The sequence below is a fragment of the Oncorhynchus clarkii genome, chromosome 18 (genome assembly GCF_045791955.1).
Source record: "Oncorhynchus clarkii lewisi isolate Uvic-CL-2024 chromosome 18, UVic_Ocla_1.0, whole genome shotgun sequence".
Lineage (NCBI taxonomy): Eukaryota > Metazoa > Chordata > Actinopteri > Salmoniformes > Salmonidae > Oncorhynchus > Oncorhynchus clarkii.
The window spans coordinates 18,099,750-18,121,745 of NC_092164.1; the positions used below are offsets into that span (position 1 = coordinate 18,099,750).

Here is a 21,996-nt window from a genome sequence, read left to right on the forward strand (position 1 = left end):
GCTGGCTTTTAACCTAAATCCAATGACATGGTGAAATGTTTTGTTGATTTCACATTGAATTTACATTAGTTGACAACTCAATTAAATGTAAATCAAAACTAGACATTAAACTGATGTCTGTGCCAGTGGCGGTCGGTGCCATTTAAGATGAGGGAGGATGATAATTTTTTTATGAGCATGGCCTTATTTCTATTACAGCATATTGGATGACTCTCATTCATATTCCATTCATCCAGCTCAATGTAACATTGATAGGTTTAGGCTACTACATGGTACTTGAATTTTCCCTGTACCCATCATGAGGTTGTTACAACCTAGTCTATGATTTAAAGTTGACAGCGTAGGTGCAACTGAGAGAGAATTTTGAGTAATCAAGGTGACAGACATTGAGTAACACATTCAATACCACCTTGCACTCTTGCCTGCAACTATCTGATCTAGAATGTAATCATTTGTCCAACAGTTTCAAATGAGAGATTCAGTTGGACAAATTCAGGTATGTTTATCGATGTTTCATTTGCTTCCGTTTTAGAAACTTTTTAACAGAAACTGCGGAATGAATACACCCCGATCACACACAGTTCACTTTCATAGCAACCAAATAAAAACAGCATGATCACTTTGCTTGTTGTTGATTGAATTCCTTGTTGCAACTATCTACATGCTCTCCTCTCACATTTTCCCTTCTCGTGGACTTCCTTGCACAACACACAAGCTGTCGTGACCAGGTGAAAAAAAACTTTCCAAGCCAAACCATATCATGGTCTTTACACACAGCCTACATCTTTGTCACATCATCGTCAACTAGAACTAACACATTAGTAAACCCGCTACAATGATGCAGTACAGTATACAGTCAGAAAGCAGTTTAGCAGTTACACCGGCGGGCCCGTGGGAATAAATTAATAAAACCAAAAGCTTACCTTGACTTGGAAGAGTTCCAGTGTTTGATAGCTGGCTATGGCTGGGTAACATAGCATCCCCCTCTGTTTGAGCCGGGTGTTTGAGTAGGCTGAACTAGCTGGCTGCATTTGTTAGTGAAAGTGAAAGTAAAAAAATAAATTTAAAAAAAGTACAACCAAATATAGTTCTCTCGCTTCTCCTTGATTTTGGAAGAAATTAATTTGTTCAAAACTGTTGAACTATTGTCTTTCTCACTCGAGTCAACGACCACAATTTATGCACTGCAGTGCTAGATAGTATCTTGTGCTTTCAGTACTAGATATGTTCTCTGATCCTTTGAGTGGACAACATGTCAGTTCACGCTGCAAGAGAATGGATGATGTCCTCTGGATATTGTCAATATTACTGTGCAAGTTTATGGAAGGGGATGAGAACCATGAGCCTCCTAGGTTATGTATTAAAGTCAATGTACCCAGAGGATAGAAACTAGCTGTCCTCCGCCTACACCATGGTGCTACCCTACAGAGTGCTGCTGAGGCTACTGTAGATCTATCGGAAAACAGTGTTTTAATTAATTGGTGAGGTGAATATATTTAGTATAGTTTTATCTAAAAAGGACAACTTGTGTCCCAAAGTACATTTTCATTAAATTCACTGAGGATGGTCCTCCCCTTCTTCCTCTGAGGAGCCTCCACTGGTCTTTGCTCAGTGGGATGTGTGGAAAGAATTTCAGTACATCTCAACCTGAAAACACATATTAGAGCTGTACATACAGATACCGAATGTACAGAACGCACACACTGATGCTCCCAGTGTGGCAAGACATTTCTGCAGCCAGCCAAGTTGAATGAGCACCAGGTAATTCACACGGGAGACGCAATTAACGTGAGACTTGTGGAGCTAATTTCAGCTTTAAAGAAAGCCTTGCAAGACACCATCAAATTCACACAAAGAAGAGGCTGTACTGTTGTGATGCGTGACATGCTAACCTCTCACCATTACCAATAACAGGGGGGTATGATGTGTCTTGGGGGTATGATCTTTGACCCTATAACTTTATAACTCATAATTATTCACAATTCATTCAAGATTATCCATAATCATCAAATCAAATTTTATTGGTCACATACACATATTTAGCAGATGTTATTGCGGGTGTAGCGAAATGCTTGAGTTCCTAGCTCTAACAGTGTAGTAGTATCTTACAATTCACAACAATGCACACAAATCTAAAAGTAAAATAATGGAGTTAAGAAATGTAGAAATATTAGATTGAGCAATGTCGGAGTGGCATTGACTAAAATACAGTAGAATATAACACAGTATATACACTACCTTTCAAAAGTTTGGGGCCACTTAGAAATGTCCTTGTTTTTGAAAGAAAAGCACATTTTTTTGCGGATTAAAACACATCAAAATTGGTCAGAAATACAGTGTAGACATTGTTAATGTTGTAAAAGAAACAAAGAACTTTCTGAGCCGGCAGCCTTGCAAGGGTTAACAGAGAAGGAGAGCCCGCGGGCCGCACCGGTGACGCTGTGTTATCCTCAAAGCGGGTGAAGGTGGTGTTTAGCTTGTCCGGGAGCGAGACGTGTCCGCAACGTGGCTGGTTTTCCCTTTGTCATCCGTGATTGTCATTACATCATTTACCATTCAATTCTATTGGACACAAAATAACCCAAAACACAACTAAAACGTTGCTGCCTTGCTGTGTTGTCGTCTTAGGTCTCTCTTTATGTAGTGTTGTCTCTCTTGTTGTGATGTGCATTTTGTCCAATATTTAGCTTTATTTTTTAAATCCCAGCCACTGTCCCAGCAGGAGGCCTTTTGCCTTGTGTTAGGCCGTCATTGTAAATAAGAATTTGTTCTTTAACTGACTTGCCTAGTTAAATAAAGGTTAAATAAAACATGTCATAAAACAAACTGCAAATCTATCCGACAAGTTTGTAGAGTCACAAGCTTTGATCATTGCATGCTTGGAATATGGGGCCAAATACAAAACGTTTAACTACTTTATTTCTAAGTATGTTTAGGGGTGTAAAAAATGTTGATCCCTACCTTTGAGAGAAAGTATTACTTGTTAAACAAAATCTTTCTCTGAGCGATTGTATTAGTATAAAATAATTTCACGTTTTTTTTTTTGCATAAAATACAGCTCAGTATTTGAGTTATTTATTTTATACAGTTATTATTACAGACCCCACAGTATGTGTAAAGAATTTATTACAATTATCAACTGAGAATACACAAGCTCTCACACACAGGTAATGGTTAACACACAAGGAATGAGACAACCAAAACCCTTCAGCTGTGAGATATGTTTGAAGGGCTTCAGCTCCATCAGTTCTCTAAAAACACACGGAAGAATTCACACAGGAGAAAACATACATTTGTTGCAAATGCGGAAAAACCTCTCCATAAAGCTACTTTTGAATATCACCAGAAATTACACACTTGAGTGAAGCCCAATGCTTACGACTGCTGTTGAAAGAGACTTGTTACAAATTAATCTCTTAAAATACATGAGCTGATCAATACAGGTGAGAAAACCACACAAGCGGAGTGGTTGTGGGAGACTTTCAACTCATCAGTGATCCCAAAATGCGAGTCCATGAGAGAAGTCTTTCTAGCTGTGATGTCAGCGGGAGAAGATTCAGCCAAGCCATTCATGTCGCAGCCAACATGCAAGTGCAACAGGAGTCAGACCATACTCATGCAAGAGATGTGGAAAAAGCTTTTACGATTCAAAACACTTCAAATAAAAAATTTAAAAAACTGTCGGTAGCTAACGTTATCATCTGACTGCTCTTTCAGAGGTAAGAAATAAGAGAGTACATGCCAACCTGCATAACATGGACATCTAATAACTGTTCCCCAGTTTGAATACTAACAAATAGTTGTTTTTAAATTGGATTTCACAAATTATTCCATACATCTTGGCTTGTAAAGGATTTATACTGATATTCACCTTAGTTCTTAAAAGCCCATATTTACAACAGTTGTAATCTTTGTAATAGTATTTTGGGTAGTTCAACTGGGCAAATAATTACCCATTTGGTTGTTTGGCCTTATGGAATGCTTTAGGCACAGGGGAGGATTGATAAATACTATTTATGCAAGGTGTAAACTAGGAGAGTGATAAGAGATTTTCAAAACAGTGATTTATAAAATAAAGTTTACTGTTAATAAAAAAAAAAAAAGTGTTCGACAAAGTATAAAATAAATAAAGCAATAACAGTGATACTGTTACTATATTGCATTTTTGTGTCTTTGTTGTAGTAGTCCTTTCTTATTGAGTGTCTCTGTGACATTTCTTTTCAGACTGCAGAATAGAGGTTGTCTCCTCTCCAGAGTGTTGCCTCTTCTGGTGCCGTTTTCTGTCATTAATTTGGGAGAAGCTTTGTCCACAGTCTGAGCAGTGGTACGGTTTCTCTCCAGTGTGACTTCTCATGTGTATTGTAAGAGAGTTCTTTTGGAAAAATCTTTTTCCACAGCAGGAGCACTGGAAAGGTCTCTCTTTATTATGCACCCTTCTCACATGAGTCATCACGTCACATGAACGAGAAAAAGTATTTCCACATTCTGAGCAAGGATAGGCTGCTCTTTCTCCAGAGAGTTTGAACTTGTGTGCTTGCTTGTGACACTTAAATGTTTTTTCAAGAGCAAAACTCTTCCCACAATCAGTGCAGTGGTATGGTTTCTCTCCAGTGTGCATTCGCTGGTGCCTTTCCAACTGTTGCATATTTGTAAAACCCTCCCCACAGTCAGTACAAAGGTATAGTACACTTCCAGTGTGTGTTCTTTGATGTCTTTCAAACTTTGCCTTGTTTAAGAAACACTTTCCACAGTCAGAACAGTGGAGTGCAAGGTCTCCAGTATGTACTGGAAGGTGTGATCTTAGTTTTGCCATGTCAGGAAATCTTTTATCACACCTTGAACAGTGGTAAGGTTTCTTTCCTGCATGAGTGTCTTGTGGAAGGTTTGCATTTTCTCCAGCATGTACATACATGTGTGTTTTTAGATCTTCTGGTTTGGAGAAAAGTTCATCACAAATATTGCAGTGGAAGAATGTCCCTTTCATATGCTTCCGCTGGTGGTGTCTTTTCAAATGATACGATTGAGAATAACTTTTGTCACAGTCAGGGCATTGGTGAGCCTTCACTCCTGTATGTGTTAGCTGGTGTGACTTAAGGCGATCTAATCGACCAAAACCTCTGTCGCAATCAGGGCAGTGGTAAGGCTTCTCTCCAGTATGCGTTCGTTGGTGTCTTTTAAGATCCCCCACTTGTCGAAAGCTCTTCCCACAGTCGGAGCACTGGTTTATTTCGGAGCAGTGATAAGGCCTCTTACCTGTATGAGTTTCTTGCTGAAGGTATGCCTTTTCTCCAGCATGTACATGCATGTGCGTCTTTAGATCTTTAGGTCTGGAGAAAAGTTCCTCACAATGATTGCAGTGGAAGTATTTCCCTTTCATATGCTTTCGCTGGTGGTGTCTTTTCAAATGATACGATTGAGAATAACTTTTGTCACAATCAGGGCATTGGTGAGCCTTCACTCCTGTATGTGTTAGTTGGTGTGACTTAAGACGATCTAATCGAGCAAAACTTTGTTCACAATCAGGGCAGTGGTGAGGCTTCTCTCCTGTATGTGTTCGCTGGTGTCTTATAAGATCCCTCACTTTTCTAAAGCTCTTACTGCAGTCGGAGCAGTAGTGAGGCTTTTCTCCTCCAGGACTGAAACCCTCAATCCACTCATCAGTGCCACCTGTATCTTGGGGCTCCTCTCCATTCTCCTGCGTTGTTTGGGGTTGTTGTGGTCTTTCTGAGTTTTGATTCTTCTCCGATTGACACTGGACATTGGCTGGGCATTGATGTTTGCTATGTGAACGCACACGGTCTACATTTGCCGCACTGCTGGCAGCTTTGAAGTTATTCTCTGGCAGGTCATGTTGCTTTTCCAAAAGTTCAGTTTGACGAATGCATGTGACAGCTTCATCCAGTGTTATTTCTGGGTCCATTTGTAATTGCTCAGACAGTCTTCTGTCATGTAAGCCCATGACTAGTCTGTCTCTTATCATCTCACTGAGCAGAGCTCCATAACCACAATGTTCTGACAAACAATGAAGTGCAGTGATAAAATCATCAGCTGTCTCTCCTGCTTCTTGTTGTCTTTGGTTGAATTTTGTTCGTTCTAATATTACATTCCTCCTAACTGCCAAATGTCCATCTTGCTGCTCATTATTAGAACTGTGGAAGTGTTCCCCCTCGATCAGGTTGTCATCTTGCAGGTCTTCTGAGGTGTCCATCTCCTCTGCCTGGAAATACATTTAAAATGGCATAATTACTAGTAGGCCTATTGTCTCTGTTCTCTCAAATAACATAATTTGTAATAGATAATATAGCCTACGTTTCATTATGATTAAAGTCCAAATTAGAATAGATAGCATATACAATAAATAGCTAAACAAATGACTTATGTCTATACATCTTTAGAGTAGAAGCTAAGTCAAATCATTTGAAATACCTAGCAGTATCAACATGATAATGCTGATTTGTTGTTTGACATTAGGCTTAGAGATCACCATGATATAGCATATCGATTGCATTGGCTTGTGATCTAGGCTAGAGAAGGTTCATTGACAGTATTAGTAGTGGACCTTTCCATGTAAAAAGCCCCAAGAACACTAGCACATGAAGTGTCAAACGAAAGTTAAGAGCCTATAATTCAGAAATTAAGGCATATCAAATGTCCAACCATTTTCCATCCAAAAAATGTGGAATAAGGAAAGGCTTTGATTTTTGGTGTTGGATTCTAGCTTGAAATATACTTATTACCATACTAGAATGTATTTATTGCTTTACATGTATAGGAAATGTATATGTTGGGGGTCAATTAATGGTGAATAGGAACATTGTGTATGGAAAGTTACATTGTGACAAGTAGAAGTGCAGAAAGTTCATATTCTGTTCAAACTTGTGGCTGAATATGAATATTCCTGAGCAAGAAGGCAAAGACAAACAGTCTAGTTTCAGTTCCTGATAAGGCAGGCCAGTTGCTTTGGAACTAGGACCATGGGGGATGTGGAACTCAACTCGAGATAAGGTCAACCGTTGAAGAGAGAAGACACTGGCTGGGAGGGGGGCTACAGGCCCCCACCTTGAAGACCACCTGATTACAGTCCCCACACATTTCCACACCCATAAGGATCATAGGCAAGCCATGCCAATACCAGTAAGAGGAATCTACTTTGTTTCTGCCTAACAGAGAAGGATTTTTAATCTTAGACATGCAAGGAGATGACTTGCCTAGTCGGAAGGTATAAATATATGCTTGTGTGACTTGTATGTTGTGTCTGCAGCTAAAGCACCCAGAGGGTGGAATAAACTTGGTTTGAGCTTTTTCTAGTCATCCATTTGAGTTTCAGAATTTAACAGTTGATGTTGCTAGTGATTCACCGCAATTTAATGTCGAACTGGAGAGTCCGAATCAGTGGAGCAGGAGCCGACACCAACAACAAGGCAGGCACAGTTCCTACATCTGTTTCCACTCATTCTGACATCTTGGGGAGATGAGAGTCGTAGGCTGAACACATATTATAGGATACAGACCTAGGAAACCTTTCTTCAGTAGTCCCATTGTGTTACGAACAGTCATAGGGGTAGGGTATGTTCTGCAAGGATAGGTCCAGAGTAGAGGTTGACCGATTAATCGGAATGGACGATTAATTAGGGCCGATTTCAAGTTCTCATAACAATCGGAAATCTGGATTTTTGGCACAGATTTTTTTTTTTATACACCTTTATTTAACGAGGCAAGTCAGTTTAGAACACATTCTTATTTTCAATGATGGCCTAGGAACAGTGGGTTAACTGCCTCGTTCAGGGGCAGAACGACAGATTTTTACCTTGTCAGCTCGAGGAATCCAATCTTGCAACCTTACAGTTAACTAGTCCAACGCTCTAACCACCTGATTACATTGCACTCCACAAGGAGCCTGCCTGTTACGCGAATGCAGTAAGCCAAGGTAAGTTGCTAGCTAGAATTAAACTTATCTTACAAAAAACAATCAATGACTATCATTGCTCCAATGTGAATTTAACCGTAAACATCAATGCCTTTCTTAAAATCAATACAAAAGTATATATTTTTAAACCTGCATATTTAGCTAAAAGAAGTCCAGGTTAGCAGGCAATATTAACCAGGTGAAATTGTGTCACCTCTTGCGTTCATTGCACGCAGAGTCAGTGTATATGCAACAGTTTGGGCCGCCTAATTTGTCAGAACTGTACGTAATTATGACATAACATTGAAGGTTGTGCAATGTAACAGGAATATTTAGACTCATTTAAACTCACCCGTTAGATTAAATACGGAACGGAATAAACGTTTTGTTTTCGAGGTGATAGTTTCCGGATTTGACCTAAGGCTTGTATTTCTGTGTGTTTATTATAGTTAAGTCTATGATTTGATATTTGATAGAGCAGTCTGATTTAGGGGTGGTAGACAGCAGCAGGCTCGTAATAGTCAAAGATATATGGTTTAGAGAGAAATAGTCGACAAGTTATGATTCCTGTAATAACTTGCGGCTGAACTTGAAAGGGGTTCCTTCGTTATTTTACCGTTCATGTCTTCCATAGAGAATGTCTTGATCTACTTCAAATAAGGTCTGTGTTTCGTGCTTAAACCGCCTCAGCGTTTTGATACTCGTGTAAATCTCACTAGGATAAGGTAACGTTTGTCAAAATATTTTCATAAAGCCACTCTACAAAATGTTTTATCTTTGCTTATATTTAGCCAATATTGATCAGAGATACCTTGTCCTATGGATATCTACACAGTTATCAAATTGTCAAGGTGGTGTAAGCCGACACGAAACACAGACCTTATTTGAAGTCAATATAAAAATATCCTATGGAATAAATGAATGAAGGAACCGCTTTTCAGATTTTGCTGGAAGGTGTCATGGGAATTATGACTTGCACTTTGGTAGTCAATTCTTACCATGCCCATTATTAAAATAGGATTTCCTGGATATAGAAATGACAGTTTTTGTTTTCAACATTCATCACAGATAACTTAAGCTCTATTTTTATTCAAACAGTTGAGAGTATTTATCTCCTAAGCAGACTCTTCTGTATCATTGACACTTCAGAGCTGTGTGTGTGTGTTTTACAGATGGCAGAGAAAAGCAGAGCACCAGTGTGGGACTATTACATGGAATTGGCACCAGGGAAAGCAAGGTGTCTTATTTGTGATATAGATGTAAGCATGGGGTCAGCAACGGCTAAATCAAAAAATACCACTAACCTGTGGAATCACCTTAAGAACACCCATCCAAAAGCCCATAATATGTATTATATTAAGTTAAAATAAGTGTTCATTGTTCATTCAGTATTGTTGCAATTGACATTATTACAAAAATGTGTGTGTGTATATATATATATATATATATATATATATATACACACATACATACACACACACATACACACTTTTTTTAAATATTTTTTTTATTAAATCGTCTGATTAATCGGTATCAGCTTTTTTTGTCCTCCAATAATCGGTATCGGCGTTGAAAAATCATAATCGGTCGACCTCTAGTCCAGAGTGGAGTTGGGTCCCTGCGAGATCCGTGGGCGACCCCACGGTGAAGGGTAGGTCCCGGGTGGGGTTGGTTCCCTGAGAGATTCGTAAGTGGGACGAAGGTCCCAGGGGGGTGAAAGCCCCAGCCGGGGTGGCCATAAAGTGTGTGTATGGATAAATTGTCATTCTTGTATACTAGTACAGTAAGATGTAGAGAAGTAGTCCATGTAGGAGGAGAAAAGCACAATGTGCACACGGTGGAGAATAGCAGATATCTGTGCTTAAAGATGAAACATTGTCAGTGAGTGGGAATGTGGATGATGATAGGTTGCCTGTAAATTCTGGAGGGCTCTTCTGCTCTTATAATTAGAGGTCGACCGATTAATCGGAATGGCCGATTAATTTGGGCCGATTTTCAGGTTTTTCATAACAATCGGTAATCTGCATTTTTGGACACCGATTATGGCCGATTACATTGCACTCCACGAGGAGACTGCATGGCAGGCTGACTACCTGTTACGTGAGTGCAGCAAGGAACCAAGTTAAGTTGCAAGCAAGCATTAAACGTATCTAATAAAAAACAATCAATCTTAACATAATCACTAGTTAACTACACATAGTTGATGATATTACTAGTTTATCTAGCTTGTTCTGCGTTGCATATAATCGATGCGCTGCCTGTTAATTTATCATCGAATCACAGCCTACTTCGCCAAACGGGTGATGATTTAACATGAGCATTCGCGAAAAAAGCACCAATGTGTACCTAACCAAAAAGAATTGCCAGAATTGTACATAATTATGACATAACATTGAAGGTTGTGCAATATAACAGCAATATTTAGACTTAGGGATGCCACACGTTAGATAAAATACAGAATGGTTCTGTATTTCACTGAAAATAATAAACGGTTTGTTTTTTAAATGATAGTTTCCGGATTTGACCATATTAATGACCTAAGGCTCGTATTTATGTCTGTTATTATATTATAATTAAGTCTATGATTTGATATTTGATAGAGCAATCTAACTGAGCAATGGTAGGCAGCAGCAGGCTCGTAAGCATTCATTCAAACAGCACTTTCCTGCATTTGCCAGCAGATCTTCGCTGTGCTTCATGCATTGTGCTGTTTATGACTTCAAGCCTATCAACTCCCGAGATTAGGCTGGCAATACTATAGTGCCTATAAGAACATCCAATAGTCAAAGGAATATGAAATACAAATGTATAGAGAGAAATAGCCCTTTAATAACCACAACCTAAAACTTCTTACCTAGGAATATTGAAGACTCATGTTAAAAGGAACCACCAGCTTTCATATGTTCTCATGTTCTGAGCAAGGGATTTATTGCACTTACTTTCTTCTCCAACACTTTGTTTTTAAGAGTTAATTCAGTATTGTTGTAATTGTCATTATTACAAATATATATAAAAACATATATATATATATATATTTTTATAAATCGTCCGATTATTCGGTATAGGCTTTTTTTGGTCCTCCAATAATCGGTATCGGCATTGAAAAATCATAATCGGTTGACCTCTACTTATAATGTGAAGAAATAGCCTAATAGTTTATCAACATTTTAAGCTAAACGTTCTGATCGGTTGACCTCTACTTATAATGTGAAGAAATAGCCTAATAGTTTATCAACATTTTAAGCTAAACGTTCTGATCGGTTGCGTCAGCCACACTGCGTAAAAACGTTTTATTTTATGCTAGTGGTTGTATTAGTTTGGGATCTATCGCATCACACAACTGTCCCTGACTATGTTTGGAATATTTATTTGTAGCACAGAATAGGTTGACTTTTTTACTATGGAGGACAGTAGATGGACATAGGCTAGTGCTTTTGCGGTTTGTTAGGACTGCTCATCTTGTTGGCTGACGAAAAGTAAATGTGGACAGTTCTTACAATATCTTCAAAATGTACATCGGAAATAGATAAGGACGCGCACAGTTGCGTCCCCGATGTATCCGTCTTCACTTGTAGCCTGTGAGAAAGACCCGATCACGTGATGGTGAGCCATGTGAGTGAGATGCACTTCGGATTGCGCAGCACTCCGGGCCAAGGGCACAACGGCCACAAAAGGCAAGGATATTTTTAGGGTGCATAACAACCACAAAGGGGATGCCCCTGTGAAATTCAAGACATTAAGAAGTACTTGTCAAATTGTGAGAGACTAATGAAGTGTGTACAGCCTGCACAACAAAACAAAGCAGAGACCATGCCTTTCAAGCGACTTTTGTCAAATCATCATTAGTCGCATCACGCAACTTTACAATGTATTAAAAATCAAACATATAGCCCTACGTTTGTAGAAAACTAAAGTTCCATTAATAACTCTAAATTAAGCATATAGGAGTACCTATTTCTTTGTTAACCGCTCAACACAGAATAGTCACGTGTGCGCTACCTGAAATCGTTTGGAGAAAATATTTTTAAAATGTTTTCATCTTAGTTCAATTGTATTCTTCAAACTATAAAATATAATGTCATGGAATTCTAAGCAAATATTGTCTACTAAATGAACTAGTGTAGCAGCTCTTCATTGTGTGTCAAGCATTGCGCTGTTTATGACTTCAAGCCTATCAACTCCCGAGATGAGGCTGGTGTAACCGAAGTGAAATGGCTAGCTAGTTAGCGCACGCTAATAGCGTTTCAAACTTCACTCGCTCTGAGCCTTGGGGTGGTTGTTTCCCTTGCTCTGCATGGGTAACGCTGCTTCGATGGTGGCTGATGTCTTTGTGTTGCTGGTTCGAGCCCAGGTAGGGGCGAGGAGAGGGAGGGAAGCTATACTGTTACACTGGCAATACTAAAGTGCCTATAAGGACATCCAATAGTCAAAGGTTAATGAAATACAAATGGTATAGAGGGAAATAGTCCTATAATTCCTATAATAACTACAACCTAAAACTTCTTACCTGGGAATATTGAAGACTCATGTTAAAAGGAACCACCAGCTTTCATATGTTCTCATGTTCTGAGCAAGGAACTGAAACGTTAGCTTTCTTACATAGCACATATTGCACTTTTACTTTCTTCTCCAACACTTTGTTTTTGCATTATTTAAACCAAATTGAACATGTTTCATTATTTACTTGAGGCCAAATTGATTTTATTGATGTATTATATTAAGTTAAAATAAGTGTTCATTCAGTATTGTTGTAATTATCATCATTACAAATACATTTTTTTAAATTTAAAATCGGCATCGGCTTTTTTGGTCTTCCAATAATCGGTATCGGAAAATCAGAAATCGGTCGACCTCTACTATGGAGTCCCAAAAACCAAGGCATTAATGTTATTGGGAAAGAATAATTGAATGTGACAATGGCAAAGATCTGCATGGCTCAGATTAAGTTAGTAGGTAATAAAGTCTGGGGTATGATACCACTCCTCTTTGTGTAGTGGTACAGGGGAGAGCTCACAGTAGAGAAAAGACCGCTAACTGAGCACAATATTGAGACTACTATGAGGATAAGTTGAATGTCATGCATACCAGGACCATGGACCATATTTATTATGGGGTGCAGCAAAATTAAGTGTGTTAGACCATTTTAAAAACATTACATTCACAACAGATTTCATAACACATTAAGTGTGTGCCCTCAGGCCACTACTCTAAAACACAAAATCCATGTGCACATATGTGTATAGCGCTCATGTTATCGTGTGTGTATGCGCCTGTGTTCATCTCTCTAGTGTCGTCCGGGTTAGGGAGGGCTTGGCCGGTAGGGATATCCTTGTCTCACCGCGCACCAGTGACTCCTGTGGCGGGCCGGGCGCAGTGCACGCTAACCAAGGTCGCCAGGTGCACAGTGTTTCCTCATTGGTGCGGCTGGCTTCCGGGTTGTATGCGCGCTGTGTTAAGAAGCAGTGCGGCATGGTTGGGTTGTGTTTCGGAGGACGCATGGCTTTCGACCTTCGTCTCTCCCGAGCCCGTACGGGAGTTGTAGCGATGAGACAAGATAGTAATTACTAACAATTGGATACCACGAAATTGGGGAGAAAAGGGGGTAAAATAAAAAATTAAATAAAAAATAGTAGGCTATTGCTTCAAATCCTATTGCTTCTAACTTCAATATGCTCTTTAAATAAATAAGACCTACACCACTTTTAACAGCATTTTACTCAACACTAGTGAGACTCATTTCACCTATGGTAGGCCTACAGTATAACGAAAAATATGACGTGACTCCGCTATATTTACAAACAGAGGATAGGATGGATTCTAAATTAATACCAAAATCCGCCTCATGGGTCTCCCGGTGGTGGCCGGCACGGGTATCTGTAGCAACTTATTTTGCATTGCAATGTGGTGACAGACAGCTGTGCCACTGGGAAGGCCCCATCCACAAAGTATCAAAATACAGAGAGGTGTTGGTAAAGGTATATTGTCCTGCTAATAGCCCATAATGGGCTATTATAAAACTGTACATGGTGTCCAGGTCAGGATAACCAAAACATTTCTTTATTAAAGACCAGAAAGAATGTTGGTACTTATTTATTTTGATCCAAAGCCATGAACGAGTGAGACACTCAGCTTTATGTAGGTACCGCTATATGACTGTGCCATCAACCTGATAATATGTAATGGTATTTTGGAGGTTATTTCATTATCAAAAAAAAAGTAAGCGATTGTAATCTGAATAAAGGTCAAAATAAAATGTATTTCTGTTTTTAGAGGGAGAGAAACGCTGGGCCAATTGTGCACCGCCCTATGGGACTCCCAATCACTGTCAGATGTGATACAGAATAATAATAATTATTCTTATTTTTGTTGTATTATTTGTTTTGTCTTTTCTGATGGATTCAACTGAAATTGCAACCAATCACGTCCGGTTGTGATACAGTCAACCTAACTAAGAAATGCATTTGACGATAGAATTCTCCCACTACCCTCCGTCTAGGCAAGTCTATTGTCCAGCTACCTGCTAATAGCCATAATGGCGCTGTACAACGTGACCGTGTGTGTTTAACCTCTATAGGCTAGATGGGACGCTACCGTTCCACCTGACCAACATCCAGTGAAAGTGCAGGGCGCCAAATTCAAACTACAGAATAGTAAATATTTAACATTCTTGAAAATACACATGCAATATGTCAAAATAAAGCTTAACTTCTTGTTAATCCAGCCAAGGTGTCAGATTTCAAAAGGGCTTTACGGAGAAAGCATACCATGCGATCATCTGAGGACAGCACCCCATCAAACAAACACGACAATCATATTTCAACCCGCCAGGCACAACACAAAACTCAGAAATAACAATATAATTTGTGCCTTTCTTTTGAAGATCTTCTTCTGTTGGCACTCCAAAATGTCCCATAAACATCACAAATGGTCCTTTTGTTCGATAATGTACTTTTTATATCCATAAAACCTCAGTTTAGCTGGCACGCATCAATCAATAATCCACTCAGTTTCCCTCTGTCAAAATGCATTCAAAATGAACCCCAAACGTTACTAATAAACTTTTCCAAACAACATTTATAATCAATCCTTTAGGTATCCTAATAAGCAAATAAACAATCAAATTTAAGACAGAGAATCGTTATTGTATTTACCGGAGATAAACAACAAAGAACAAGCTTTCCTCCACGCGCTTGGAATCACTAAAGCCAAAATGGGAGCCACCTAGAAAAACTAAAATGTCCAGGTCATTTTTCTAAAAACCAGCTTGAAACTCTTTCTAATGACTGTTGACATCTAGTGGAAACCATAGGGACTGCAATTTGGGAGAACATGGGCATATAATTAAAGTTTAGAGTGTTTTCTATCTATCTAAATCTACCAATTATATGCATATCCTAGCTTCTGGTCCTGAGAAACAGGCAGTTTACTCTGGGCACGCTTTTCATCCGGACGTGAAAATACTGCCCCATATCCCAAAAAAGTTAAGAGTATTTTCCAGTAAGCAACAATTTGTTTACCTTCATTAGACAACTTTGTTCCAATATTTCTGTAATTCAGAGAAATGTATTCCCACAGTAATTCGCAATGGATCCATAACTAAATAAACATTGGCATTTTGAAAGAGTATTTTTATAATTATTTTATTAACGAAAGCATAAAGATGCCATTATTAGTTATTGTTTTAGTTTGAACGTGCAGACTGGCACTAAGAACAGAGGGAACGTTTCCCTAGTCATTATTAGTGCAATGCCCCTTGCAAATGCCCCTTAAAGTACCCCACTGGGTAGCCCTCCCCATAGGTTAGGTCCACCTTCTGTGCGCAGCTCTGCGGCCCATCCCGTGCCCCCTGCCCTCGTGCCTTGAACCTCGCACGCTTCAGTGGATACAGCTGGAGAACTGCAAAGCAATCCCATTTTGCTCCACTTGGGAACCATGACCAATAAACCAATAACAGGGTTAATAATATCTGTGAGAATATCCGAGGGGCTTTTATATCATTCTAAATTAATAAATCGCTTTGTTTAAAAATATATATTTTGGAGATTATTTTGTTTTCAAATAATGTAAAATGAGTTAGAAAATGGCTATTCTATTCTGGGGTGAGACATTGTTACTAATTTTTAAATAAAGCCAGTTTGTTATTTAGAATTATTTATTTATGTTTTTTAGAGGGAGAAAAACCTTCAGTCATCTCATGGGTCTCCCAGTTGAGACCAGCATGGGTATTGAACCAACATCTGTAGCAACACAGCTTGCACTGCTATGCAGTATCTTAGACCATTGCTCCACTCAGGCACCGTACAGCGTGACCGGTCGGGAGTGCCCTACAGTACTACAGTAAGAGCAAAATAATCCTAACAAAATAAAACCTTAGTGTAACAGTTTTAGTCGTGCACAATTATCAGTTTCTATTTAGGTTTATGTCACCCATTCATCGTCAGACACAGTAGGACCCAAAAGCATAATCAGTGCTCTAACTCCCCCTTGCGCTGGTCTGGAGCAATGAAGTGGTGATGCAGGGCACCGTACTAAACCACAAATTACCACGAAGTGCCGCAGCATAATCGCAAAACTTTCAGTGGAGTAACCACTGTAGTAGCAGAGATAATGTTGTCATTTCAGACGCTATTATCAACATTTAGTGAGGGGTTCATCGAGGAAGGCAAATTCTTGAAAGACTAGCCACAGATCCCTGTATACAGGAAGCCACCTCACCAGAAGGGAAGTTATCTGTGTTAGTAGCAACGCATTTCCTGCAGGGTGTGATTAAGAAACATGTCACTCAGAGTTTTGTACAGTTGGACAGGCATGGGAACATGGGAACATCTCCTGTGAACCTGCAGCCTGAGGGGAATGTCTGGGTACAAGCATGAGGTGGTGTATAAAGCCTTCATTTTTGTGGTCCCAAGCAGAACAGTATCCCGAAGGTTTTGACCCAGGCTATGGGAGAGTGGGAAACGTCATGTAATCTAACTTCGGGTTTTGCCATATATGATTATGCATAGCTTAAAGCATTGCTAATGCTTTCTTTTCAGGTCTTTTGCCATCACTCTCTTAGGAACCCAAAAGGAAGAAGAGATATCAAAAGCTCCAGCTGAAATGTCATTATCAGCTGTACAATAGAAGGGGTAGTGGCAGATAGGGGGGGAAGTAAGAGTGTGATTAGAATTGAGGACAGGGCCTTATGCCATGGAATCAGATTATTTAACCAGAGGCCATAAATCTCTGAGGTGTGAACATATAACACAAATGAATAAGAATGTTTTATTTTATGTTCATTTATAAGTAATCTCAACGTTTATATAAAATGTTAAACAGTATGGAGATACTATTCAATAAGGAGACTGTTGGATTCGAACTTGAAATATACTTATGTTACCAAACTAGAAGTTATTATTTTACATTTATTTTTATTTTTTTTTATTTCACCTTTATTTAACCAGGTAGGCTAGTTGAGAACAAGTTCTCATTTGCAACTGCGACCTGGCCAAGATAAGGCATAGCAGTGTGAACAGACAACACAGAGTTACACATGGAGTAAACAATTAACAAGTCAATAACACAGTAGAAAAAAAGGGGAGTCTATATATACATTGTGTGCGAAAGGCATGAGAAGGTAGGCAAATAATTACAATTATGCAGATGTAAAGGTAGAGATATTGGTGTGCAAAAGAGCAGAAAAATAAATAAATAAAAACAGTATGGGGATGAGGTAGGTGAAAATGGGTGGGCTATTTACCAATAGACTATGTACAGCTGCAGCGATCGGTTAGCTGCTCAGATAGCAGATGTTTGAAGTTGGTGAGGGAGATAAAAGTCTCCAACTTCAGTGATTTTTGCAATTCGTTCCAATCACAGGCAGCAGAGAACTGGAACGAAAGGCGGCCAAATGAGGTGTTGGCTTTAGGGATGATCAGTGAGATACACCTGCTGGAGCGCGTGCTACGGATGGGTGTTGCCATCGTAACCAGTGAACTGAGATAAGGCGGAGCTTTACCTAGCATGGACTTGTAGATGAGCTGGAGCCAGTGGGTCTGGCGACGAATATGTAGCGAGGGCCAGCCGATTAGAGCATACAAGTCGCAGTGGTGGGTGGTATAAGGTGCTTTAGTGACAAAACGGATGGCACTGTGATAAACTGCATCCAGTTTGCTGAGTAGAGTGTTGGAAGCAATTTTGTAGATGACATCGCCGAAGTCGAGGATCGGTAGGATAGTCAGTTTTACTAGGGTAAGTTTGGCGGCGTGAGTGAAGGAGGCTTTGTTGCGGAATAGAAAGCCGACTCTTGATTTGATTTTCGATTGGAGATGTTTGATATGGGTCTGGAAGGAGAGTTTAGAGTCTAGCCAGACACCTAGGTACTTATAGATGTCCACATATTCAAGGTCGGAACCATCCAGGGTGGTGATGCTGGTCAGGCGTGCGGGTGCAGGCAGCGAACGGTTGAAAAGCATGCATTTGGTTTTACTAGCGTTTAAGAGCAGTTGGAGGCTACGGAAGGAGTGCTGTATGGCATTGAAGCTCGTTTGGAGGTTAGATAGCACAGTGTCCAAGGACGGGCCGGAAGTATATAGAATGGTGTCGTCTGCGTAGAGGTGGATCAGGGAATCGCCCGCAGCATGAGAAACATCATTGATATATACAGAGAAAAGAGTCGGCCCGAGAATTGAACCCTGTGGCACCCCCATAGAGACTGCCAGAGGACCGGACAGCATGCCCTCCGATTTGACACACTGAACTCTGTCTGCAAAGTAATTGGTGAACCAGGCAAGGCAGTCATCCGAAAAACCGAGGCTACTGAGTCTGCCAATAAGAATGTATAAGAAATGTATATGTTGGGAGTCAATTAAGTGTGAATAGGAACACTGTGTATGGAAAGTTAGTGTGAGAAGGGAAAGTGCAGAAAGTTCATTTTCAGAAAGTTCATATTCTGTTCAAACTTGTGGCTGAAAATGAATATTCCTGAGCAAGAAGGCAAAGACAAACAGTCTAGTTTCAGTTCCTGATAAGGCAGGCCAGTTGCTTTGGAACTAGGACCATGAGGGATGTGGAACTCAACTCGAGATAAGGTCAACCGTTGAAGAAGACACTGGCTGGGAGAGGGGCCACAGGGGCCCACCCTGAAGACCACCTTTCCACACCCATAAGGATCATAGGCAAGCCATGCCAATACCAGTAAGAGGAATCTACTTTGTTTCTGCCTAACAGAGAAGGATTGTTAATCTTAGACATGCAAGGAGATGACTTGCCTAGTCAGAAGGTATAAATATATGCTTGTGTGACTATGTTGTGTCTGCAGCTAAAGCACCCAGAGGGTGGAATAAACTTGGTTTGAGCTTTTTCTAGCCATCCATTTTAGTTTCTACTCTGTTTGTTCAGAACCTAACACTGGTCAAACAGATGAAAAATGGGTCTTAGAAAACATCTAGACTTACTTGTAAATGCAAGTAAGTCTGTCACCAAAAACTCACATCTTTAAGATATTTTCTAAGCTCACAGAAGTAAAGGTAGACCTACTTTCTCTTTCTGTCAGGTGGTGGTCAAAGCAAGATTGTGACATCTGGACACCCCTCCCTCTCCCTCTCTCCAGTTAATGTTAACTAACCCTGTGCTGACTGACACCTACCCATGAGCCCCCTCTCTTTCCATTTACTGTAATCAGCATCCTCCCCCACTGAGCATCAACCGACCCTGGACGTTGAAAAGTAGTTGAAATGTGGTCAGTTCAAATCTGAACTAATCATATGTCTGTTTCACAAGTTTGGACAGTACAGTAAAATAAAAGTAGGTTAGAGTATAGTCCGGTACAAGATAATTACTGTACAATAGAGTTTAGTATACTAAAGTTCAGTATAATTTACTGTGTACTCTCCTGAACTATACTGTACTCTACACTACCGTGCTGTACTTTAATGTCCAAACTTGTGAAACTTAGATGTTTATGATAGGTACAGATTTGGTCTGGTCCAGACCAACCAAACTTGGTCTTGTTTGGGGACGGAACTCAGAATAATAGCTAGTGTGTAGAATACCCAAACATGCAAAGGAAGAAATTAAATTTTTCTACCTTTTGTGTACTCAGGTTGCATCAACGTGAAGAGAATGACATTCATAATTATGGATTTCTGTATAGTACAGATCAGAGACCCATTATGTCATTCTGTTACCATCATTATGTTACTGGGAGTTAATCCAATTCACTTACTGTAGTTCAATATGGAAATATATATTGAAAAACGTGGTCACAAACTGATGGAGATTATACTGTCATTCAGTTAAAAAACGTTATCTGTACTGTTCCCGGGTAAATGTGTTTTTGTTCAATCTTCAGTGGAAATTGTTAAAAGTAGTTATGGTGCAAAGAGTTGTATGGTTTGTTTAACTTTGCAATCGATGGTTTTTGTTTGGCATACTTTTGAAGTGAAAAATTGGAGTCTCAGCGTCATTATGTTACCTTTGAATTGCCCGGCTCCTCTTCATCTCGGGTCTCCTGCATTGTTTGGGGCAGTCCTGCGTCCTCAAGTTCCGCCATTTTCTATTATGTGTTTTGTATCCCAACAGAAGGGTTGCGGGTAAAACCAGAGGCTGCAAACCAACCAAGTCTGCTGTTCTATTCTATACACAATATCTGTGTCTGCTTTTGCAGGTAGCAAATAGAAGCTTTCGGTTAGATTTGATTCAAAGTGGGGGAAAAAAATATCTCACACGACCGTTGTTGTGCTGCTGCACGTCTATCCACTGTCTGGTATTCCTCTCTCACATCAGAACGTGTTACGGTTAAAAAAGAACAAGAAAATGCAGCAAGCCTAACTACCGACTGAGAACGAAGTGTCGTAAAATGCTTGCATACGTTTCACTTTACGTCTGAATGCAGAGTGTTGATTTTCTAAAACCAGAGATGAAACATCGCGAGATTTCCGGGAAAGCTTGCGAAGCAAACGAAGCTGACAAGGCCAGGGTTTGTTGGGTTTAGAGAAGTCAATGAGAGACAGTGTTGATTTTAGCTTGTACATTTTGGTGGGGCAAACCCCCCCAACATGTTTTTGATGCATGCCACCAAAGCCACTACACAACACCAAGCAATACATTCATTGCATTATAACGGTGACAAAAGGTGCCCACAAACTGTTAGGGCCTACATAAATCTGCCCCAACAGCAGAGCTTTCTTTTCAGCACCATGGAGTGAATCATTACCACCACTATACCTGTCTATCAGCGAAACAGTTAATTCAGCCTAATTTGCTGCCTTGTTAAAAAAACATTGCCGATAGAATTTGTTCTTAACTGACTTTTTAAATAATTGTACAAATATATATATATATATATATATATATATATATATACATATACACACACACACACACACACACACACAGTGGGGCAAAAAAGTATTTAGTCAGCCACCAATTGTGCAAGTTCTCCCACTTAAAAAGATGAGAGAGGCCTGTAATTTTCATCATAGGTACACTTCAACTATGACAGACAAAATGAGGGAAAAAAATCCAGAAAATCACATTGTAGGATTTTTAATGAATTTATTTGGAAATGGAGGAAAATAAGTATTTGGTCAATAACAAAAGTTTATCTCAATACGTTGTTATATACCCTTTGTTGGCAATGACAGAGGTCAAACATTTTCTGTAAGTCTTCACAAGGTTTTCACACACTGTTGCTGGTATTTTGGCCCATTCCTCCATGCAGATCTCCTCTAGAGCAGTGATGTTTTGGGGCTGTTGCTGGGCAACACAGACTTTCAACTCCCTCCAAAGATTTTCTATGGGGTTGAGATCTGGAGACTGGCTAGGCCACTCCAGGACCTTGAAATGCTTCTTACGAAGCCACTCCTTCGTTGCCCGGGCGGTGTGTTTGGGATCATTGTCATGCTGAAAGACCCAGCCACGTTTCATCTTCAATGCCCTTGCTGATGGAAGGAGGTTTTCACTCAAAATCTCACGATACATGGCCCCATTCATTCTTTCCTTTACACGGATCAGTCGTCCTGGTCCCTTTGCAGAAATTCAGCCCCAAAGCATGATGTTTCCACCCCATGCTTCACAGTAGGTATGGTGTTCTTTGGATGCAACTCAGC

General features: G+C 39.8%; 1 protein-coding gene across 1 annotated transcript; it reads right to left on the minus strand.

The window, feature by feature from the left end:
* Window positions 1-1,999: 1,999 nt before the first annotated feature.
* LOC139373129 (zinc finger protein 271-like) lies at window positions 2,000-20,691 on the minus strand. Its single transcript, XM_071113260.1, has 2 exons — window positions 20,361-20,691; window positions 2,000-6,217 (listed from the first exon to the last, which is right to left on the minus strand). Exons 1-2 carry the CDS (start codon window positions 20,436-20,438, stop codon window positions 4,193-4,195), a joined length of 2,103 nt encoding a protein of 700 aa, XP_070969361.1. The 5' UTR covers window positions 20,439-20,691; the 3' UTR covers window positions 2,000-4,192.
* Between the last annotated feature and the right edge of the window lie 1,305 nt (window positions 20,692-21,996).